Source organism: Cavia porcellus, unplaced genomic scaffold (assembly GCF_034190915.1).
Source record: "Cavia porcellus strain 051 isolate PalLab524CR breed Dunkin Hartley unplaced genomic scaffold, mCavPor4.1 scaffold_5, whole genome shotgun sequence".
In the NCBI taxonomy this organism is placed as follows: Eukaryota; Metazoa; Chordata; class Mammalia; order Rodentia; family Caviidae; genus Cavia; species Cavia porcellus.
The window spans coordinates 37,604,060-37,629,450 of record NW_026947488.1 but is presented as its reverse complement, the minus strand read 5'-3'; the positions used below and the strand labels follow the sequence as shown (position 1 = coordinate 37,629,450).

At 45.2% G+C, this 25,391-nt stretch overlaps 1 protein-coding gene across 12 annotated transcripts in view; it reads right to left on the bottom strand.

The window, feature by feature from the left end:
• Kif16b (kinesin family member 16B) overlaps window positions 1-24,547 on the bottom strand; it is a 398,969-nt gene extending 374,422 nt beyond the window's left edge. For 10 of the 12 annotated variants that reach the window (XR_010047480.1, XM_063248662.1, XM_063248667.1 and 7 more), the window contains exon 1: window positions 24,371-24,535. Coding sequence is in view for 11 of the 12 variants with exons in the window: in XM_063248662.1 (XP_063104732.1) it covers window positions 24,371-24,417 (47 nt within the window). In the remaining variant the exon portion in view is untranslated. Of the gene's footprint in view, window positions 1-24,370 lie in introns of all 12 variants that reach the window. The other 2 variants (XM_063248657.1, XM_063248658.1) reach the window with 2 other exon arrangements.
• Between the last annotated feature and the right edge of the window lie 844 nt (window positions 24,548-25,391).

Below are 25,391 nucleotides of genomic sequence, written 5' to 3'. Positions count from 1 at the left end.
GAACAGGGATGACAGCAGAGGCTGGGGTGCGAGGGGGAGGTAGCCAGAAAGGAACTCTCTCTGGAGAGGACCTGTGAGGTCAGGGCCAGGCAGAGATCTGGGAAGTCCGCTGAGGTAACATGAACGGCAGGTTCAGAAGCCCTGAGGTGGGAAGCAGCTCGAAGCCTTGGGGAAGAGGAAGCTGACGATGGGGACACAGAAGAAAAGGAAGCAGAGGCAGGATATGACAGAAAAACCTTGCTGCAGGTGCCAGACTGCATCAGCTCTTCGGCTGAATGGCTGAACCGAGAACTTAGATGTGATGGGAAGCCACAGGAGAGGCAGCTTTCATGTACAGAAAAGCAGCAGGGTCATGTTTACAGTTCCTAAAACCCCTGCAGTTGCACTGCCTGGACTCTATCAGGGATGAGGGCAGAGCTACGGAACAACTTGGGAGACCACACAAGGGATGCTGGCACAGAGCCTGAACACGAAGTCATGCCCATGATGACCACGCCAGCTCAGTAATGCCCTAGGCTTGAGACCAACTGACTTGAGCATCTGGACAACCCCAGCCTAAAAAACTGTCCAGCACAGGGATAAGGAATGCACCAGGCCAACCATCACAGCAGGCCTGGGTGCCCTGCCTGGGGTCTAGTGTGCTCATGCCTCAGCTCCAAGAGACAGGGACCTTTTGAGTCCCCTTGACTCCCCTTGAGAGGGAGACAAAATGCCAGACAAAATGTCAACCCCTTCTTCTGAATGAAGCTCACCTACCGCAGCCCCGTTCCAGCAGAGTCCCCACAAGATGAAGCCTTTGTATAGCCACTGCTGACTTCCCGCTTCTCACCTAGTCTCTCCAGCCCAGAACATCAAAAGTATGTGAGTGACTATTTCCTACTTCTCCTAAGCAAGGTACTCCACTGGATCCACTCTAAAAACATCAGAGAGAAGTCAACTCATCACATGTCAAGAATGCCTTGCTCAGACCACGGGAATTTAATTCTAGTATGGAAGCCCAATCCCAGCCGAGAAAAACTGACAGACAAGTTACAGAATTTCATACATCACAAAACTCAAGCCTAAATGGATAAAGGACTACATTTTGCTCTTCAAGACTAAAGCTGACATTTTCACAGGAAATTTTTGATATTCTACAGGGAAATAACTGAGGACCAAGAGAAAAGGGGGCTGAAGGACTGAGAAGGGGCTCAGGAGAATGGAGCACTTGACAATAGAAGGACAAAAAGACAGCAAGAGATCAAGCCCATCGCCTCACCTCAGAGAGAAACTGAGGCCCAGGGAGGTCTCTGACTCACTGTGAGTTGCTGCTCTAGAGTGAACACTGCAGAAGGTCACAGGAATTACACAAGCAGTTAATACTTCAAAGTGATGAGGAACTGGCAGCAGCGGAGTTGGCACCCCATTTTGAGTTAGCTACATCCTCTGGAAGGTGGGAATTAGGTTAGCATGGGCCTCAGAGACACAGAGGGCCAATTACAAGAAGGCCACTCTCTCAAGAGGGTGCAAGTCGCCAAATGGACCAGGCACTGGCAGAGGTACAAGAAGTCCATCCAGCCTCACCTCTCACCTGACAGCCCAGCAACGCCCATGCTCCCCCACTGCAAACTGCTCCTTCTTGCAGAACCCACAAGGCCTACCCTGGCCTTGCTCATGCTGGTCCTTTTGCCCAAGATATGCACTTCTCTTCCATCTGACTTATCCTTCCAGAGCCTTTCCGCATTCCTCTAGCCAACATCTCCATGTGACATTCCCCAACAGTTACACAGCAGACCTGTTGACTATGACACAACTAAACATTTATCCTCTGTACCAGCCTAGAAGCTTCCTAGGGGCAGAGATGGTGCCTGGCTTTTTATAGATCTCACCACACTAGCATTGTCCCCACACAGAGCAAACACTCGGATGGATGAATGAATGTATGTATGGGAGTCCCCTCTTACCCAAGTTTCAGTTACCTGTATATGAATGCAGTCTAAAAATATTAATGTGTCTTGACTCTTTCAAAAGATCACAGATCGATAACTCATAATATTTGTTACAATTGTTTGCTTTTATTAGTTACTGTTATTCTTTTAATGGGCATAATTTATAAACGTTAGCATAGATATGGATGTATAGAAAAACAATATATTTACATAAAGAGTGTGGGACTGTGCACAGGAGTCACGGAACATGCTCCCCACAGAGAAGCGCATGAATAAATGCAGTGGTTCATCTGCAAACAAGATCCTGTGTGAACTCAAGCAGTAAATTTAAGCCAGCACTTCTGACTTTAATACCTGTTCTGCATTTTCACACACAGATGTGCCTTTCTCTTATGTATCAGTGAACTTGCCAGATGTTACTCCAAAGGCAGCACGAAGCTTGTCAGTGCAGCAGACCTGCAACCTGCAACTGTGGCTCCAGAAACAGGGTGTAGAGGGCCTTCAACTCTTCTCAAGTCACAGGAAAGAGGGAAAGAAAGGCTGTGTACATTCCCAAAATTCTTCAATGTACTCCCCAAAACTTATACTAGCAAGCAATCTTTTAAAAGGTGAAATTTTAAAGAGGAAGTGTAAGTGTAAACACTCAGAATGTGAGAACACCCACTAATACTTCAGTCGTCCTCCTGTGTTCAGAAATTAAGTCATCTACTCCACACCCAAAGTCACACTGGGCAGGCACACTGCACAGGAAGCATGCTCTCTCTGTTGCCTTTCATGCCATCACCACAACCCTCTTCCAAAGGGTTTCAGGAAAATATACTCAGTGATAACTTTTGAAAAAAAAAAAACAACAGCTGACCTGAAAAAATGAAGTTTGAATCCCTTTTCACCACTGCCAAATACCCCATTTAGGTATAAATCCCAAGTAAACTACACGAGTTTTTCTTCAAAAGACCTCACTTCCAGTCACAGTGGAATATGATGTGATCATGGTTTTCTGTGACTTTTCATGGAACAGAGCATCTAGTAAGTTGTCACCCAGTGGTTTAGCACTCAGTGTCGGGGGCTGTGTACAGGGACTTGCACTGAAATCCCAACTGCTGGCCACTCAGAAACTGGGCACACTACATAACTTTGCTAACCCTTAGTTTTCTGCTCTAATGATGCTAAATAAAGGCTATATATTACACACTATTGCTCAAAGAGTACTGACTACACAGCCACTGAGCTGTGCAGGTTACTGAGCTACATGGATGTAGGATCTTCTGCTGTAAGATGTGACAGAAGCAAGCAAGCAACGCAAGTCAGCATAGTGAATACCCGGGATCATCATGAAATCAAGATCCTTCCATCTGTCCAGCAACTGTGCACTATGCCAGTACTCTCTGTGGCAGCACCATTTGAAGCTCTGAAGATACATTGGAGAATATAACCAATCAAGAGTCCTGCCCTCAGAGAGCTCCAAAGCTTGAGGGGAAAGTCATTTCAGTATAACCCTTCCATCCTTTCATGAAATGGGTAGAAACAGTGAGAAAATAAAAAACACATTTGTTAAATTTCCAGGCTTGATCTCACAGAAATGAAGAGCCACTGTGTGAAGGATCTTATAAGGATCTTCCTCTTGTGTATGAAACGCTCTCTTCATCCAAACAACCCAGAGGCCACAGTTCACTGAAAAGATAGGACTGTAAGAAATACCAGGCTCCTTCTCATTTTTAAATCCTGGTTGTTCTGACTGCATGCCAAGTGTCCAGTGTAAAAGGCACTGAGGCAGGTCATACCTTCTCCTCTATTCCCCACAGCAATCCTGGGTGCCCACTCACACATTCAGTAAGAGCCACAGAGGCAGGACAGGTGGCAAACACATGCTTCCCCTCATGAGGCCTTGCAAGGGAATCAGACCAAATAATCATGGCTTGTGCCTTTCTGCAGCCCACAACAACGCCACATGGGTAACAGCAAATGGCCATGAAAGCCAGTTTGGGGTCCAGGGAGGGATCTGCCACACCAGCATGGGTCCCAGACCAAGGAGAGATCTAACTTTGGATGGCCTGGTAAGAAAGTTGTTCCCAAAAGGAACCAGATCACATTCTCTATACTGGAGGAGGTCCTCGGACAGGTCCTTTCCAGGACATCCTTTGAGCCAGTTTCTCCCACACTCCAGAGAGCCTCACATGATAAAGACCTGCTCTGGCCTATCTGACTCCCCATAGGGGCTTTGTGAGCAGAGTGCTCACTATGACAGCCAAGGAACAAGGCTAGAGCATGAGGCCACCCAGGTTCAGCTCCTGCTCATTTTTCTGCACCAAGAGACACTAGGCATCACACAAGGAGACCTCTTCCAGCAGCCCCAACTCAGGGCAGAGCACCCACTCCCTCAGCAACTCCAGCACAGCACTTTGCTGTGTGCAGCAATTCCTGAGGGCTTTAAAACCCCCAGGCTGCACCCTAAGCCTCTGTGGGATGGAAAAGAAGAGCAGCTAAGACAGTGTGTCCTGGCTTCTCCGCTGGCCCATAATACACTTCACAGAGCGCACCTGAGGCTCACTCCATAATCTCAGGAGAACACTGACCATGAGGCAGGCCTGAGGGGAACCAGATGTGAAAGGGGGAATAGGACTCTCAGCAAAAACCATGCTTCACAGAGGGTGCAGTGCTGGGGCAGCGCAGCTGAGAGCATCAGGGACCTTGTTCAGGGTCTGCATTGCCACTGGCCAAGGTGCTGACAATGATGGGATGAGTTCTGCCTGCTCCACCGACCTCAGGTAGATGCCTTGCTGAAGGCCAAGACTCCTACAGGCCACAGGGCGCTGAGAAGCATCCTTAGCACAATTCACAGCACAGCCCGGGAGGCTCAGATTCCTGGCTGTTCCTGCCCCTGAGAAATCCCAATCTCCACATCATCCAGGCAACCAGGACTGGATCAGCTTCTCTAAAGCATTATGTGAAACCCAAGGGCACTTGTAGCCCAACAGAGGATGAGCAAAGGCCACTCAGAGACACCTTCCTAAGACATAAGAAGCATCAGTATTGTAGGACAGTACAAGAGGCAGCACTAAAAGTAAAGAGTTTAAATAAAGCAAACAAATTGAAAGATTTTTAAATATCTGTTCCAAACCAGAAGTTTGAAAATGGTATAAACAATGAGCTATGATTTTAATCATCTGCAATTAGGAGCTAATACTTCAAAAATCAGAAGATTTTACATAAGAATCTAGAATTTAACTTTTCTAAAAACACGAGAGTGGGAGATACAGAACATGACCCAGGAGGGCCACTTTCCACAGGGCAGTGGGCAGGTGTTGAGTGTGACCTCCCCAGAATGGGCACTCAGCTCCCAACGTCCAACCCGGCCCACCCCAGGTTCCCAGCCGGGCTCCCCAGACATGAGAGTGGAGGCCCCTGTAGAAAACCCAAGGTTCAGAGAGGGGACAACACTTCCAGTAGAAAAAAACTTCCTTGAATGACTAACTACAGCAAAGCTAAAGATCTGGCTGATTACTCAAACCACCACCTTGAACTATCTGTTGGTTTTTACACTCTTCTCCCATCCATGAGGCTTTCACGGGAAAGGGAAAAATAAACCAAGCTGCTGAAACAGAATACAGCCTCAAGTAATGAGCTGGGAAAGAAGGTCTGGCTTGTTCTGATTCTGGTTTTTCCAATTTTTTTTTTTTTCCTTTTTCCTTTTTCTCAGTACCGGGGATTGAACTCACAACCACCTGCTTGCAAGGCAGGTGCTTATGCGGCTGAGCTAAATCCCTAGTTTTTCCAATTTCTTACTTAGGATTTATTAAGGAAATCACCAGCAGTGCAGTGAGCATCCCTCTCCTTTACTTTGTCTTTGTAGTGCAAGCTGTGCGTAACTCGCTTTTATTTCTTCTGACTCGCTTTCACCTTCTGACACCCCAGAGAGGTGTAACTTCTCTGAAGAAGGAAGCTGATCCCCAAGGGCTATAGATCAGGGGGGTTCTGGCAGGTTCTTAGCACTCAACAAGTCACCCCAGATTGCCTGAAACCGAATACTACAACTTACAGGCAGAAACAAAAGGAAAAATCTTGTCAAGGAGCCAGAAGGGCCTGAGGTAAGATAAAGCTCTGTGATACCATCAGGGTTCTTCACAATAAAACAGAGACTGATGGCACAATGGGACTGGCCTCCTTTCTGCATTTTGACTGTCCAGTTTGTGTTCAGCCAGAAAGGGTCTCCTGCTGGCTCAGCCGTCCGAGGGCCCTCAAAAAGGTCTGGAATGCACCTTGCAAAGTTACCCCTCTAAATGGACTCACTGCAAAGGTGAGGCAGGGGCTGGAGCTAAGGCAGAAACAATGGCACTCACCAACTGTCAGGCCAAGAGGCCTTGGCACGAATGACAGGATAGCATCGGTGAGCAATGCCACCTCTGTCTCACTCATATCCTCAGCTCTCCATGTCACTCTTCCCATATGTTACAATGAACCACACGTTTTCATTCAGCCTCCTCCCCTGCACACTGCTCTGGCCTCTGAACCCCACTGCATGGGGCCTGATTGCAGTTTCAGAGCCTGATGAGCCTGGTTCAACACTTGAAATAGGAAGCTCTGACACAAACAGGCTTTTCGCTGGGACCTGAGAGAAGCCCATGCGCTCGTGAAATCAAACAAGTGGATAAAATCACATCCTGCTGCAGTCATAGGAAGGCACAAGCTTCTGCCATTACCCCAGCAAATGTAGTACGAACTTCAGGTCCCACGGAGGTTGCTGGCTCCCCACAAGCTGCCCCTTCCATGCTATTCATCCTTCAGGACCAACCCACACCGTATGTCTGGCTGGATATCTCCCTGCAAGCACCTTCCTCAATGCCCAGGTATGGGACAAACCCCACTGCAGGCTCCCACAGTGCAACCAAGACAGAAGACAAAGATGGTGCTTGACACATACACCCCTGGGCCCCAACATGCAGCATGGCAGATGTGAAAGGCGGGTGGTGGGGGAGGAGGGCCTGTAGGGTCAGAATTATTTTTGTAATGATGCCAGGACATGACTATCTTGCTCATTTCTCTTACTACTTAGGAAACCTGTGCATATGGGTCCTACAATTTAAATTTTTGTTTTAATTTATATGGCAAATGTAGAGCCCACAAAACAGAAGCTCTTCAATAATTTTAAGAGTTGAAGTAGTCCCAAAATCACAACTTTAAGAACTATTAGATAAGCACAAGACCTGGCACAGATCTAGCAGTTAAATATTTTATGAATGCTGAACTGATCCACCAATCAATTCTGTAAGACTCTGAAGTCCAGGTCATGGTCTGTTATGGGTAAGAGGAAAAAGGAGTATCTGAGGTCAGTCCATTCTGTTAAGAAGCAAAAGAAAACTGGGGAACCACCATGAACTGGGGAACCACTGGGCTTTACAGTAAGAGCTGGACTCCACACGACCCACCACACAGCCTTCTGGCAGCATGCCTTGGTGCAATGAACAAGACAGCCTAGATGGTTCAAAAACTAGCAGAGACCATGTTACCCAGCCTGTCCCCCGCCACCTGGCAGCTGTCACCCACTCCTCCTCCCGCACCTCCATCTTGGCAGTCACTATCCATGCAGCTCTCGATTATCTCTGGAAAGCAGGAGGCAAGCTTGGAGGCCCCTCTCCCCAACCTGAATCAGGTCCCTCTGCTGTAGGCTTATGTACAAGCCTTTTATCTTCTAGGCACTTCTGTTAACCTCTGAGGCATGCTGTGAGATTCCCATGACATGTGCCCCCTCCCTAGACAGTAAGTCCAGCAGACCTGGAAAGTGATGGCCCTGGATACCATGCTCCCCCAAGCACATGGCACCACTAAAGGAGTTTAGTAAATAACAGATGGCTGGCTGGCCTGGTAGCTGGCTTCTGTACAGATTTGGACAGTTGGACAAGTGAGTGGTTAGGTAGACAGGGGAAAGGGGTTTAGACAACTGGCTGGCAGGTGGGTAGGGCACGTGGTAGAGAGCTGACAGATGGAGTGAGTGGACCCATCCAACTGCAGCGTACCAGTTCAGGCCTATCTTTGTCCAGTTTCAGAACAGCAGCCCCCTACAGCTCTGGCAGCTGGCAGCCTCATTCCTTTGTTTTAAGAGTACACAAAGCTTATCTGGGTACACTCATCTGTAAAATGGGTCCCACTGCCTACAGAACCCACTTAAAGTTACATCACTTTTTTTTTCAGTTTTGATTTTCATGAGTACATGTTACATAATGATTCCACTCCTTGTGTGGTGTTGGTACATGGACACAACACACTAATTTTTTAATCCCCTCCCTCTGAACTCCCTTAACCCTCCACCTCTTGATTCTTTTTTCATTTGAATAAAATCCTCCAACTTCCTATTCTCTTTATGCATATTTTGGGTTTTGCATAACAGAAACAATGTGATATTTAGGCTTGTATGTCTGATTAATCTCACTTATTGTCTCAAGGTACATCCATTTTCCTACAAATGACTCAAGTTTATCCTTCTTTATGGCACAGTGTATACTTCATTGTGTATAAATATCACATTTTCTTTATCTATTCATCTACTGATGGACATATAGCTGCTTCCAAGATTTAGCTATTATGAATTGTGTTACTATAAACATAGGTGTATAGGCATCATTGTAATACAATGTCTTTAACTCTTTGGGAAAGAGACCTATAAGGGAGATACTTTAGCGAAACAGAATTTCTACTTTTAGTTTTTTGAGGAATCTCCATACTGACTTACAAAGTGGTTATATTAGTTTACATTCCCACCAAGAATGTAGTAATGCAGAAGTGTTCCTTCTCCTCCCCCCACCTCACCAGCATTTGTTAATTTTATGACAGTCATTCTTTCTTAAGTGAGATGGAATCTCAGGATTGCTTTAATTTGCGTCTCTTTGATAGCCATCAATACGAAACATTTTTTCATGTATTTATTGACCATTTGTACTACTGAGAAATGTCTATTCATTTCAGTTGCCTGTATTTTGATTGGGGCTTTTATTTTTAGAAACTTTAATTTTTTTTTGAGCTCTTATATACTCTAGATAATAGTCCTCTGTCTAAATAATAGCTGACAAAAAATTTTTCCCATTGTGTAAGCTAAGCTCTCTTTTCACTCTGTTGGTGGTTTCCAGGAGCTCTTCAATTTGATATGATCCCATTTGTTGATTAGTGGTACTATTTCTTGTGCCACTGGGGTTCTGTTCATTACATCATCTTTAGACAAGGCACAGGAACAACAAAACTGAAGTGCACAACTGGTCAAACAAGGCCCTGATATCTGGACCTCCTGCCTTTTCAATCCCTCTTCACCACCCACCTGAAGTTCCAGCACTTCAAGAAAGTAAGCAGCTTCCCAAGGCACAGGCCAGAGTTTGCATGTTCTAGGATGTATCCTGGTGCTCAAAAGATGCTCCACTCAAACACCCCTCACCTATGCTACTGTGCTCTGACCTCAACTCTACCATCCAGAGAACCCATGAGGCTTTGTTTCTGTTGCTCCTACAAGATCATGAGCTACTTAAGAGTAGAAATCATGCCCTTATTCATCCCCAGTCAAAGAAAGGGCTCAGTGAAAGCTCAATGGCTGGATGAATGACAAAGCCACCAAGGAAACATCTACTCTTCAGATGCTAAGCCTACTCAGACTTCGAAGTTCAACTTCCCTGCAATACTTTTTTGCTTGTAGACTTGAGCTCACACTGAGCTTCTTTTCTCCAAAAGCTATGCACTTTATCACAGCAGAACTGAGTACTTGGAGAGGAGTAGACCTTGATGATGCATTATTGTGTTATGTAAGATTTCATCCCACATCACACAAGATTCATGAAAATCCTAAGAGGTACAAGGCAAAATTCTAACAGTTCCCAATGACTGTGTCGATTCTGGGCAACCACTTGATAATCGTTAGTTCTTTCAGCCCTCAATATACCCCTATAAATAAGGTGTTACTCTCCTGGTTGTACAGAAGAGAAAACATGAGACCAGAACACTGTAAAATGATACAGGAAGTTAGTGACAGTGCCATGTTGCAACTTTAGGACCATCTGATTTCCCTACCCTCTGACTCATGCCTAGATTGCACCTTTCATTCTGCTGAACTCAGTACAAAAAGTTTAGGATAACAGGTAGGTGACATTCCCAAAGAAATATCATTTGTTTAATTGAGTCACAGTCCAAAAGCCAAAAGTTTCTCTCAAAGAGAAAGCATTTAAGAGTGTGCTGAATGGATAAACAAATGGATGAATGGATATAAAATAGCAAATCAATAACTATAGAAACATGTTTCAAAGGCTAAGAAGATTATACAGAAAATATATCAGCTTTATCCAGTACTGATGAGTGACAGATGCCTCTCAAAAGTCAGAGAACAGAGGAAAAAGAGGAAGATGGCAAAATTAAAACAAATGATCACAAAATCTACTGACCCTGCAAAGTCAAAAGAGAAAAGAATTCAAAGATCAAATCTGAGACAATCAACTCAGAAGGATCGAATGTTTAACACTGATTCATTAATTCATTTGTGAGTTGCTAGAAAGAGCAGAAAATCTGAAAATCTGAAAACTATTTCTGAGCCACCATAGCAGTGTAAGTTACACTAGACACACGCAAGGAGCTTAGGGGATGGCCTGCCTTTGATACATTCCTATGCCCCTCCCTTTTCACCCTCATCTTTCCAGCAGGAGCCTAATCAGACAGTGATAACATCATGGAGCCCTGCTCCCAAGCTCACTTCTTGGGCTGCCTATTGCCAATAGAATCGAAGCTGCCACCCGCAGTGCGAGAAGGAACCTACAGGTCACCTAAGCACAAGCTCTGCTACCTAAGGCTCCAGCCTGCTCACTAGTCCAGCAAAGTCCAGCACAGCCAGTGGGCCTCAAACCTGGCTCCTCAGGACCTCCCCTCTTCTCCATGGCCCCTTGCCTCAAATTTCCTATTCACTTGCTGTCCTAGGCTTTTTGAGGACAGGGACCACGCTGATGGTTAGTGTCTAGTGCCTGATATCCTACACTGTGTAGGTGGTCAAAAAATGCTCACTCAGTGAACAGCCATAGTCCAATCACACACATTCACACCTCTTGCTTAAAGCCTTCCTGAAATCCCCTCCTGTACCAGCAGCCCAAGTGGGCTTTTGCAACATAAGTTAGATCAGTCATCCCATGATCCCCTTCCAGGGGCCACAGCTATACTGAGAAAAAAGCCTACTACCCTATGATGGGTCACTAGGTCATACAAGAGTCTTCCTCCTCACTGCATTTGGGCCCAAAAGGTTGCTTGTGTCCACTACACATCTCAGGCACACTTTGGCCATAGGGCCTTAGTACCTGACACTCCCACCTGGAACAATCTTCCTAGATATTCTCACAATCCCTCACCCTACTTCTTTCATCAATATCATCTGCACAGAGTAGCCTTTCCTGATCACTGTTATTTAAGATTATCTATCACAGTACTGTACTCCATTTTCTTCGCAGAATTTTACACCTGTGTATTAGCTTTCCCATGCCTAGGACAAAACACCCATCACCACAACTTAAAGGAGAAGAGGTTAATTTTGGCTGAAAGTTTCAGTAGTTCAGTCCATGGTTAGCACACTCCCAGGTAGAAATGACATCGCAGAACAGCCTGGCAGCCAGGAAGCAGAGAAGGGAAACAAGAATATGCCCTTTCCAGGTCACATCCCCAGTGACCGACCCCTTCCAATCAGGCCTCACCTCCAAAGCTGAGAACTGCGGGCAGGGGAGGACGCCTGAGATCTAAACCATAACAACCTGCTCTATCGTATGATCCCTTATTCAGTACACCTGTGCCGTCTGATGTGGCAGCTATGTGTGGCTACTGAGCACTTAAAATGAGGCTGTTCCAGACTCGCTGCTCTATAGCACAGAACACACACCAGACTTCAAAGACAGTACAAGAGAAGGAACGCAAAATAGTATTGGACTTCTATATTTATTTCATGTTGAAATAACATTTTGAATGATTAGGCTAAATTAGATTGATCATTAATGTTAATTTACTTATTTTTTTTACTTCTTTAATATAGCCATCAGATAAACAAATTAAATCTATGCCTCATTATGCATTTCTATTAGACTGCATTACATGAGAATATAAGCTCCTGGGGCAGCCCAATGCTGTGTACGCACCCAGTACAGATTTCACAACTGAAGAGTCTTCCCCTTGTTATAAATCTTTGCATCTTTCAGTGTCCACATCAAGCCTCCTCCTCCAGGAAGTTTTCTGGACTTGCCCCCAGCCCCTGGCACATCTGCATACTGAACAAAGCCACTAACCAAGCAGTTGCTGAGCCTCAACCATAAGTGGCTGTTTTTTATGTATCATCCACCTCTCTTAGGTGTCACAGTAATGCACTAAGAGAAGGAAGGGGGTAGACTGTTAGACTAATGTCTTAGAAGAAGGAACTGAGACCCAAAGAAGTGAGACAATGTCCCCACACTCATGACATCAGCAGTTGGCAGACCCAGGATGCAAACCCACAGCTTCCAGCTTCAGCTCCCGGCTCCAGGCCTCCATGCAAGGGTCCAGCCTGGCAGCCAGCAAACAGCATCACACTCACAAAGATGACTCAGTTGGCTTGCACAGTAGTCTGTCTGGTTGTTTATTTTAGTTGTAATCCTTGCCAAAATTTGAAATTTTAGGGATTTTTACAATCTAGGGCCCCATTTTCAGTCAATACTTGAAAGCTTGCTACATACCATGTATCAGCAATATAATCCAAGAATAAGACAAAAACAGCCTCAGTTCTCAGGAAAGCATTCAGACAATAAACTAGTATGGAAGGAAAATATAAAATATGTCAAACTGTGGTAAGTGCCACAAAGAGAAGAAGCAGACAAGAGGGACAGAAAATGCCAGGAGTGAGGATGCTACTTTCGGTAAGCTAATGAAGTAAGACCACACAGAGGAGGGGACATCCGAACAAAGGACAGGAGGACTGGTACATGTGGACGTGAGGGAAAAAATACATTCAGCAGATAGAACAGGAAACACTGAGAGTCTGAACAGCAGCGCTAGAATGCAATACCATCTCTCCAGATGTAGGATGCAGAAGAAATCAACAACTTCCTTTTTATAGCACAGAACTGTCACTGGAAAGTGAATCTGAGCCAGTAATTACAGTCCCCAGGCTTCCTTACACCCAAATGTGGCCGCATGACCAGTCTCTACCAACAGGTGAGCACCCATGATGCATTTCCCTCCCACACCAAAGCACTCAAGAAATGGATGAGCCAGCTGCACCCTCTCGCTCCTTGCACTGGCCGGATGACAGAGCAGGAGGCTCCACGAAGTAAAAGAAAAGTCATGGCTGGCCTAGAACCACAGCTGCTGTCTGCCTTCAAGAGCAAAAGATGCCTTTCTTTGGTGCCTTCAGTGCTGAGCCACTAAAATGTGGAAGTAAATTCCTTAGGAAAGCCTCTGCACACCCTGTCACTTTCCTAACTCAGGTGCTGAGAATCTGCTGCCATGTAACCTCTGCTCTGTGCTCAGGTTTATGATGTGGCCTGCATGGCCCCTGGAGACATTAAGCTCATGGCCTCTGTACTACAATTTAGCTAGTTCTGCCTAAAAGCGATCCTCGACACACCACTGAGATGCCTTCCCCCTACTCACCCTTAAACTCTAGTCCTTCACATCCCATCAAGGATTAAGAGTCCCCAGTCTCCTTCTCATTTGACCTGTGAAAATGAGCAATTAACCCAACCACAGTGATCACAGCTCAAAGTGTCTATCAATGGCAGAGGTGCAACTCCTTAATACAAGTAATTTCAATGAGCAGGGCTATTCTGGGGACAATGTCATCTATTCTTAGCCTTAATAGCACAGGAGTATGGGCAAAGTTAACCCTGGTAACAAGAAAAGCTTAATCAAGAATGAGATGTTTTACATCATACTACATGTACTGTGGTATCTTAAACTGAGTCCTGGCCCCTGGGCTAGATAATAAGACATTACTGGGGCAATTTGAAAAATTCAAATGAAGTCTGCATGTCCATTAGTAACACTGTGTCAATACTACCTTCCTTGTGTTGATCATTATACCATATTTAGAGAAGAGGAACAAAAAGTATGAGAACTTTTTGTAACTTGCAAATATTTCAAAATGAACAGTAACTTTTTTTTCTAAAAGAGATGAAAGAGAAGCACTTAATTAAATCATGTCATGTGGGCACCAGCCCTGGTCTACTTCAGGTTTTCTCACAATCGCCTTTCTATAAGCAGACATAGCCCACATAATAATACTAACCTTAGAAAAGGAAGAAAATAGACCAAAATCTACTTTGAAAAACTTTATCTCAGCAAATTTTTCACTTTTGAGCTAAGTCTCCATCAACCTGAGTCAATTTTTTTCTTAGAAATTCCCTGAGGGACTCCAAAACCCCTTTGGAAGGAGCTCGGCAATCACTTTACCTGTGCCCCACACACAGTCTCCAAGTGAGGCAGCTGTGATGACTCTAGACTCTGCTCAGAGGACCCGGAAAATAAGAACCAGCAGGTAAGGTGCCACGAGGCCACCAGGGCCCAGGAAAGCAAGCTCAGGAGAGCCCGGCACCCCGGGGTGGGTCCCAACTCTAAACACTTGAAACTCTCCCTCTGAGCTTCATTAATCCTCTTAGGATATTAATCGCTACCTCAACTCACCCCGGCTTCCTAGGAAGACAACTGGCACCTGCTGCATAGCATCCTAATTTTAGTGTTCTCATACATTTTTTAAAAACTCAGATTTTACCAATATCTTTGGATAATAAATTCACTACATCAGTATTTTTCAAGCTACAAATCATAAAATTAACTGAGTACCCATTTTTCTTTTTAAAAAAAATGAAGCACTAGAAAGCAAAAACTATCAGCATGCATTGAGCTGGTATTGCTGCAAATCTTGTTCGGAATATACCTTTCTGTACTTCATAAGCCTTCCAAAACACAAGAGTCTCCTTTCAAACAATAGAATAGATCCTTATTCATTAAGTCAAAGGAGGAAAAAAGGTCTTAAATGAATCTTACATCCATAGTAACTTACTAGGAAAACTGACGTGTTCCCATGGAAGGAAAATGGCAAACGGAAGTCAAAAACACTACTGAAAAAGTAATTTCCCCAATGCATTAATTACAAAAGGAGAAACTCACACATTACAATACACAAATTCAGCAGACAACACTTTTATCAAGTAACTGAAGTCAGTATCATCGGTAATAAGCCCTTGATACTGACCTGATATGCCACTGAGACTTATGAAGGGCACAAAATCATTTATGTAGTACTTTTGGCAAAACTTCAATTTAATCACAATAAAACTAAAGAATAACTCAAATTGAAGACCACTCTAAAACTTAACTGACCAGTACTTTACAAAAGATAGGGTCATATAAAACAAGGGAGGCCCGAAAAACTGTCACAGAACAGAAAGACCGGAGAGACAACCAACTGACTGAAACAGGGGGTCCTATACTGCATCCTGGACCAGAAAAAGAAAAACATGTGAAATCCAAATGATGTTCACCTGATATAGCAATTCTCATTTCTTGATTTGGATCAGCATATGAGAGATGTCTACATTAGTGAAACATGGGTTAAAATATTGACGGTAATCTGTACATTCTTGCACTTAAACCTAAAATTGTTTCAAAGTAAAAGGTTTAAAGACACTTTTTCTGAAGAAAGGGACAACACAGTGTTCTATCCCGCACGCTATGCAACACCTGACACAGCATTGCACCTCTAGTATCTCAACTTCAGAGACAAATACTGGAGCATTGGCAGTGTGAGTTACGCTTAACAAACTTGATTCCCTGGGAAAGAGCTTGAGGCTGCCTTCTCCACCCATCTCCTCCTCAGTGCTCTTCTACCCCAGCCTTCTTCCTCACACTGGTACTGTGGAGATTCCCTTCTCCTCCTCACAGGTGACATCATCAGCCTCCTCAATGGTGAGGCTGTATTCCTAGTTGCTTACAAGCACAAACGGCCAGAAGGAGCAGTACCAAGTGCCACTTTGTGAGCACCCACATCTGCCTGGCATTGTGCTAAGGCCTGGGGAAACAGCCATGAACAAGACCAGTTACTGGCTCTAGTGGAGCCTACAGAGAGGAGGAACAGCAAACAAAAATAAATTCATAGGTGCACACAGTTAATTCACATCAATGCTCCAACCCTAGCAAATTAGAGTGATGTCACATAGACATCTCAGAAGCAGAATATTTGTGTTATTCTGGTACCAGGAATCAAATTCAAGCAGGGTCCATGCCACTGATATATCTGCCTGGACCAAAGCATATGATATGGTCCCTGTCTTTTTTGCTATTGGTGTTATGTTTGAGATAAGGTTATAAGTGAAAGACCAACCATGTAGTTTAGACTGGCCTTGAATTCACTATGTAGCCCAGGATGGCCTTGAACTCATGGTGATCCTCCTGCCTCAGGCTCCTAAGTGCTGGGATTACAGGTGTGCACCACCATGCCCAGCTAGCAGCAGCCATTTGAGCCAGGATTTCATCATTCTCTGGTCTGCAATTTTCTCATCTATAAGCCAGAACTTATAATATTCACCCCATAGGATTATTAAGAATTAGATATTGATGGCTCAGGATTTGCAAATTCTAATAGGTGAATGAGTAGCCAAAAAGTCATTAATAACCAAAATCACTTACGAAGACCATTATATAATTTTCTCAATTTACTCTAAATTGAGAAAGCACTAATTTTCTCAATTTACTCTACATTCTACATTTCCTACTAAAACTTATTTGGAATGCCTATGGATAGATTGCTAATGATGGAAACAGCTCTCTCCCTCCACTGGGCAGCAACAATGAATACTGAACTCATCTGGAACAGAGGGAGAAGGAGACACACTGTTAAGCCCAGGGCCCGCGGTGAAGGGGGCTGGACCCCAGGTCTGCATCATCAGCACTGACCAACCTCCCTCAAAGCGTTTTTACATCGTTTCACAACTTGAGCTTGAGAGAACACAAGCACAGGTAAGAAATAAACTGAAGTCCTCAGTCTCTAAGGGGTGGCACTGTAAAACACCACCACACCACACCACCACCACACCACACCTCAGTAAACACACTGAGATATTTTAAAATACTATATTGCCCCCAAATCACCCATTTGCTTCACATTACTTTTTAAGCTCACCAAAAAGAATGCCTCCACAGGCACCTACTGAAGCCACAGCTCCCCATCTCTCCAGCCAGCCCCTCTACTCCCCTTACCCTTTAACCCTCTTTCTTCCAACCCCCTCAATCCCCACCAGTTGCTTCTCTTTTTTAAAACAAAAACATGAATCCCCTGCCAGGCCTGGTTTTGCAATGCCCGGTTGAGTACCAGGATCCAAGCCAGGATGTGTGGATAAAGCAAGGAGCAAAGCAGTTTGAAAAGATGGCAGTGCAGAGCCACTCTCTCCCTCAGGAAATCATCATCTCTCCCTCTGTCCATCAGTTGCAAAGGCAGTCAGCAGGAGGCATCTGCAATCCCCAAAGGCCAGCTCATAATTCCTAGGCTCCGCTATGGCCCTCTCGACCTGGTTGAAATAAAACACCTTCCCCTCTGAAGCCTCAGCTGCTGGGTGGCCTTGACATGCATAGCCTACTTCTGGAGAGCTCTCCACTTTGAAGCCTGGGCCTAGAGTGGATGTGGCATCTATTCACCTATGCTTCTCCCTGGCTTCTCCACCGCTTGGTCCTCCACTCAAGCCACCTTAGTATGCTGTCAATAACAGCAGCAATGACAGGAAATGTGGCTACTGGTAGGTCACTACACACACCCACACTCAACACACTACTGCATCTTATCTCCCTGACAGGCGGAGCTGCATCACAATACAGCTCTGGTTCTCAACAGCAAGGCCTCCTGACCCTCTGACACTCTTAGCAGTTACTGAGGAGTCCAAAGAGCCATTGTGAACATCAACCATAGCTATCAAAAGTTACTGCATGAGAAATTAAAACTGAGAAATGTTTTAGCCAAAACGCACAAAGCTGGAACATCACACAGGTTCTGGAAACTCTGCCTTATACCCAAGAAAGAGTGAATTTTTTTTTTAAAAAGGCAAATATCATTTTAGTAGTACTGTGTACTTTAGTAGTAGTTTTGACTTTACAACATGGTTGCAATAGATCACACCTGAAGAAATGCTTTTGTACAAAACACACACACACACACACACACACACACACACACACACACACTCTCCTTCCAGAAGACAATCAGTACACCAGACCACTCTGCCCACCTGAAGAGCCCTGGCTATCCATGATGCTGGTTACTGAGCACTGCGGTCCTCCTTTGCTCTCGTTTCTTTACTGAGCTGATTCCCAGAGACACATACAATACCCCACAAAAGCTACTGCCTTCCAGGGAGTGAATTCCAAACGTGCCAGTCACTTGCCTTCAACCCTGTGACCTAAATCTCCACCTGCATCATCAAACAAGCCAGCCACCACCATGTATCTCCACCCAAGCCAGCCAGCAACACATCCAGCCTTCCCACCTTCGGGAAAGTTACTCGTCCACTTAGCCCCAAGCACTTGGAGTCACCTTGGACTCCTCTGCCCCTCTGTCATAGACTGGTCTTCACAATGTCTCTTGCAACTACAAAACACAAAGAGGAGGAAAGGGCTAGATGCAAATGCACCTGGTGGGGGTGTAGCTCACAGGTAGAGCATTTGCACAGCACTTGAAAGGTCTTGCATATGCAAGTTCAACTTCCAGTACCCCAACACACACACTTTCACATGCACTCATTCCTCCTTTGGGATGGAGATATGGCTCATGGCCCTTTGAGACTCAACTCAGACTCCAGCTCTTATCTAAGAGACCCTGGAGACTTCTCCCTGCAGTTCTATAGCAGCTCCAAGGCAACTGCTCTGTGTCTGTGGCTGAGCCTCTGTCACCTGAACCCAGATGCAACAAGTGTCCATACAGAGGATGCTGGGGAACACAAAGTGCTGCAGCTCCCTGTAAAATAAGGATGAATGCTCTTAGTCAGTCAGTTGGTAGCAGAAGAAATGCAGCTGGCAAAGCAAACAGGTGTGCGCCAGAATACTGCAGTGTGTGGGTGGACACCTTCCATCCTTCATGCAGGAAGTGCCCAAGGCTCGACCTAAAAGGCCTCCCTTGACATCACCTTGTTCTTGAAAGGGGAGACTTCACCCCCTGCAGAGGCAGATCCCACTGGCACTTTTTTGTTCTCTTTTGAACTTAAGAAGGCTAAATTCCACCTGAGCTGCTCTCAGAGGCAGAAAGGGGGGAGAATGCAAAGTACCTGCTTTAAAGCAGACAGACCTGGCAAAGCACAGCCAAAGCTGGTACACTGCCAACACCTGGTAAGTATCGGGAAAAGATTTGTTTTGGAATAAAGTTATGATCATTAAACTGCAAACATAACAGTAATAACAAACAATGGTTTCCTGTATGCGTACATGTGCATGGTGCAGTGGGTAAACCCCGGACCTGGGACGTGCTAGGCGAGCACTCTGACACCAAACTACACTCCCAGCTTAACAGTAAGTAATCATAATGGTGCCCTTGCTAGGTGCCAGGCCCTGTGGAGCCCTGTGCTTGATCCTCACACATTCTCCCATTTGAAACCCTCATGTGCTTTTCACACTACCAACCGCAACTTGACTGTGCACCCTGAAATCAATGCAATGATCACGAAGTAGCATTCTAACAACACAATGTGACAGGATGCAAAATGAGGGAACTATGCACCATGAATGTAAATATCTCATGAATCCTTAACTTATGTACAAAGGTCAAAGTCAAAAACACTTAGAAAAACAACTTTGCTTTATTTATAATAATTTGTAAGATATGTAGTGATTATTAACACTATTTTAGAGGCACAAAAACTGAAGGTTGGAACAATGAGAGTCTCTTGCTCAAATTTACTCAGTTCACAAATGACAGCCAAAACTTTAAACCCAGGCAGTCTGCCCTAAACCCCTGCCCTCTAGCACTGAGCAGGCCAACATGAGTGTCACATGACCCAAAGGGTCATGTACTGTGTCCGTGAAAAAAACAAGGAAGTGGAACTAACAAGAAATGGACAAATTAGTTACCAAATTGCTATTCAGTTGTCTCTTCAGAGGAAAAAAAAATTAAAACCTGTAAAACTGTAACAAAGGGGGGCCTTATTTTACGAGAGTAGACATAAGAACAAAAATCTCAGAGAATAAATTGTTAAAACTTCTGCCCATAAAATTGCTAACAAAATTGTTTCTGCTAATTATTCATCCATTTTAAGAACTATATGCTATAGTTTGCATGGAACTTACCCCCCAACACAATGTTATTAAGGGATTGGGGGTCCCCAGGAAATGACTTGGTCCTGACCAGCAGTGCCCTCCTGAAATCATCACCTTCACTCTGGTAAAACAGGCCCCAGGAGTTGGCCCCTGGGATGCTGTGTGGACCCAGTGGGGAGGTCCCCTTGCCCTAACTCTACCTGCAAGCATCTTCATCTTGGTTTTGCCAGCCTCTGGAAGCAGGAGAAATAAATCTTTGTACATAAAATGACACAGTAAGTCTGCTAAAATAGTTGGCAAAGAGTAGATTCTGTACACCAGGCTCCTGCAGACTCTCAATAAGGGCAGCTGCTATTAGGCCTACACAATACAATTCACAGAGGCATCCCACACAATCACACCTAGTACACTACTTCTTCCACACAAGACATAAGGCGGTAAGAACAAAATCACCAAGCTTTGGTGGGAAGCATTTGTATTCTGAAAAAAGAGAACAGTTCCTATAGATCATTCCATATATATCATTCTATATAGACACAGCTCTTTGGGTGTGTCCATTTTTAACACACATACACACAACTGTTGTCCACGCACTACATCAGTATGTGTGGGTACCTTATTTTTCTCGGTTATCTTAGGATTCAACACCTCTTCCTAAGTGCTATATAGAACTCCACCAAATGACCTGGGTCATAATTTTAACAAATTCTCCATATTTTTATATTCTAGTCATTAATAATTTTTTTGTTACAAACAATGAGGCAACAGTTATTTTCACACTTATATCTTGGTAGGTAGGAATATAATACATATCATAAATTCTTAAACATAAAATTGCCAGCCCAAAGGGTTTAATTCAAATCTTAATAGCTACTGTCAATTTTTCCGAAATGAATGTTTCGGAAGTTTTAACCCTTCATGCTTCTTTGGACAATTTTGGAAGTGTCTGTTTCACAAGAAACTGATACTCATTTAATATTTATCAATCTCACTGGTAAAACTGCTTCTAATGGCCATTACAACTTGCATATCTTTCCCTGAATTAGGTCAAGTATTTTTAGTTGGACATTTGTATCCCTTTTTCCTACTTCACTGCCAACTTCCAGATCACTGTCTCTCCCGCAACTGGTCCCTGAAAGGTTATCAGGACCCTCATTTCTAAGACAAACCATCATATCATTATCTTGGTAGCATGTGACATCACCAACTACCTCCACCTCGCATGGACTCTTCTCCCATGAATACTATGTTAGGTCCCCACACACGCAATCTGTCAATCTGCTGCGCTGGTCCTCCCCTAGGCAGCAAGCCATTCTTCTCCCTGTGGGACCCTGAAGAAGCAGACTCAATGTCCATTCCCTGACTTCTCACCTAACATTCTTCCACTGCTGTCTATATGCAAAAGGTTTCCAAATGACAGCCCTAGAGTCATCAGAGACCTAAACCCAGGTCTCCAACCCTCTATTGAACACTTCTAGCTCCGAGATGGGTGTTTCCCCTTTTTTTTTTTTTTTTAATAATGGGTATTAAACCCAGGGTCAGAGCTATATCCCCAGCCCTTTTCCTTTTTTATTTCGAGAAAGGGTCTCACTAAGTCACTGAGTTGCACAGGTTTGATTGGGTCAAACTGTTGATCCTTCAAGTGCTCAGATTACAAGCATGGGCCACAGAGCTCGGCCTCATCCCACACTTCTGATAACAGAGTCAGATACGCATGGAAAATTTACTCTGCTCCGGACACTGAATTTGTCCTTGACTCTCACTGTGCCTCATGGGCCACTACTTACTTGAGAGAGAGTACACCAAGCTTATTATCTACTCTCCCTAAGCAGTCCACCTTTCAAAGCAACAAACATCAGTGAGTGACTCTGCACACTTTCCCTCCCCGCTCCTCCCCATCCAACAAGCTGCCAAGTCCTGTTGAGTCTCTTGGTGTATCCAGCCCACCTTCCCATGCCCACTTGTGGCTCAGACCACTGCTTCCTGACTTCTTGTCCTGACTCTGATGCCACCAGAGTTGTCTGGCAAGCACAAACATACACCATTAGGCATCAGTGAGTCTGAGGGACAAATGCAGAGGGGGTTCCCAAAGAGCATGCATTGCCAGTTGAGTAAAGTCACAAATACATCTGCTTATAATAGATGATAATAATTCCTCAGGTCTCATCCACAGTGATCCCACAGAGCACAATGACATTCTAATGGAACACGCTAGTCATAGTCCTTCCGATACCTCACTACCTGGCCATCTCACTCCAAAACAGGCCATGCCAGCATTCCTGACTGTGAGTGCCAACAGCCCAGTGATATGTTCATCAAAGACCCACCTGCCCTGGGCTGGGAGCTAGTTTAAATGAACAATCTGCCTTTCCTAAATTACTTTTCATAACTTCCTTACATGATTAAAGCCTCTGAGAAAACACTGACCATCTAAAAAGGACAGGAAGATATTCTGCCATTCCAAAGTAAATTCCAAAGTAATTTCAAACTAAAATGTTGATGAGCATCCTAATTATCCTAGTTCTATGAGCCACAGGAGTAACTTCTGTTTGTGTAAAAAATGTATTCAAGCTCGCACTCTGTGCCCACCTTCTGCTTGAAGGCAGAAGGCTTAGCTTAGCTACTTTAATGCATCTTGACTGAATTCTTCCAGCAAGGGCACAAAGAATGCAGGACAAGAAAGGGATGGGCCAGTTCCAGATAATATCAGTCTGCTCAAAACACCTGGGCTGTGCATTGTGGCCTGTCACCTCTTCACCAACCAGGGCTCAAGATATGTACTGGAATACAATGAACTCACAGCATTCTCCCATAGGCCCAGTTTCATGAGTGTCATGTAAAAAAAAAAAAAAAAAAAAAAAAAAACCACCTCCTTCACCAGACAGTGGAGTCCAAAAGGACACTTTTACACCAGTCCAACTCAACATCCCCTCCAGATAGCACTGAGCACAATGCTTTGCCCTTGAAAGACGCTTAATAAATGCTTTAAGAAGTTATCCAACACAATTCTGTAGTATGTGCTCAAATTATTCCAAAGGTGAAAAAGTAATTCTTTTGAAACAGCAAAATGACTTTGTCTATTTACTCTGTATGACTGAGTGTACAAATAAACATAAATAACTCCACAAAGATTTAAAAAGTCAAGCTCTTTCCCTAAACCCCTTTAGAAGTAACCTGAAAAATCACAGATTTCTAAAACCACTTGTTTTCACTGGTTACAAATCAGAAAAATGCGTCCCTCCTTGTCAACAGAAAAACAGATTCAGGTGTATCATATAAAGGCCTGGAACGATCTTGATTTTAGGGTTTTCAGATGCCCTAATCAGCTGCTATTGATACCTCCATCAGCTGACAGCATGACTAAAGGAGAATGATCACATGCTAAGTTCAAAGACCAATAACTGGCTGAGACGTCAAAAAACAGATAAATGGCTTTGTGTGACCTGCGCCCATCAATTTGGACATCCTAGTTAGAACCACTTCGTTCTTTATAAAGTTAAACCAATTTTAAAAGTAATTGTTTCAAAGCATCTTTCTAAATGGGTTGCCAAAGGTCACCCAAAAGGAAGCACAGATTATTTTTGAGTGAGGGAAGAGTGGAACCCTTCTGAAAAGCATTACTTTGTAGAGACATATAACAAGATTAGATTTTAAAGGTGATCATAACTTTTCCCCTCTTCACATCAGCACTATTTCAAACATGTGTGTAGCATCCTTGACTTTTTCTCTAGGAGTCAAAACTTTGTTCAAGTTTCCTCCTTCCCCCTTTTAACCAGAAGTCAGGAATTAAGGATTACCAGCTGGGGGTCAACATCCAGGGACTGCAAATCACGGTTCAGAGATTCACAGTGACAGGGTTAATAGTTAGGGAACTCCGGAGCTGGCCCCGGGAGGAGCGCGCCTGACAGCTGCTGGGCCCCTCTTGTGTCCCCTGGAGCGGCCACATCTTCACGGATGAGCCCTGGGTGGTTGTGAAGGAAGGGGATAAGCAAGTTCGAAGTCACTGCGCTGGGACAGTGCGCGCTCCGCCCGGCCCTCTCCAGGGCTGTGCGCCAGGGGCAGCAAAGCCGAAGTACTGCTGGCTCCGGGGCCAGGCGCGGGCCGGGTGGGCCAAGTGCTCGCCCAGGATCTGCGGCTGACTTTCCAGGGGACAGTGGATGGGTGGGGGTCACGGCCCCACTCACCTGCGATTCATGGGCCGGACTCTCACGGCCACCTTGACGGATGCCATAGCTCATCCCGCCCGACACGGGCGGATCGCACCAGGCCGGCACGCAGCTACCGCCGCGACTCAGGCGTCCGGGCCGCGGCCCCCGCCCACTTACTACCCTCTGCCCCCGCCCCTGAGCACTGCCGAACAAGGAGTCGGGCAGCCGCCCCACCTGCTGGGCCACTGAGCATGCGCTGGTCGGCTCCACAACCTCCCACGGATAAATCCATTATCCTGGTTTTGATGGTGACTTGGCGGGCCGAAAGACCCGGACGGGGGGGATAGAGGGCGGGGCCAAGAGGGTAGAGGCGGGACCAGGAGGGTAGGGGCGGGGCCAGGGTTGCCTCTGGAGCTGCCTGGTTGGCAGTGCAAGTCCTGGGCTACACCCCAGGTCAGGCAGGGCAGCCTGGTGCGCTGATTGCAGGAAAACTAAACACAGCCTCATCTCCCAAAAAAACCTGGGAGGACAGGGTCGCTGAATTTTAGGCTATCCGCTGTGCGTGAATTAGCAGCTCATCGATTTTACAGATGAACAAATGAGGCTCCGAACCCAGTGCTGAACTCTACTGGGCCTTCTCCGCTGGTGTAAGAAGTTTCTAGCGTGTTTCGCAACCGGGGCACCAAAAAAACAAAAAGGGTACTGGGCATTATAAACTCAAACTGGGAATGTTCTCACATTGGTTGCAGTCAGCTCTTCGTGGGAGTGTCTGCATTCTTGTTAAGTTTGCAATTTCGGTTTAAGCACAAGGGATTTAAGGTGTCCAGTGTTGGTGAGCTCCTGCCTGGCTTCCACGCAGCCCAGGAATCCACCTGCGAGTCACAGAACCCCTTGAAGTTAAATGAATCCCTATGAGCTGCTTCAGCTCAGTCTTACTCCTGCCTTTCTTTTCCTTCTGGCCAACCCAACACTAGGCGGCTGCCCTTCCAGCTGCCAGACAGGCCTAGGCTGGCGCCCCGGGAAGCCAATCTGGGGGCAGAGCCCAGGATCCCGAGTC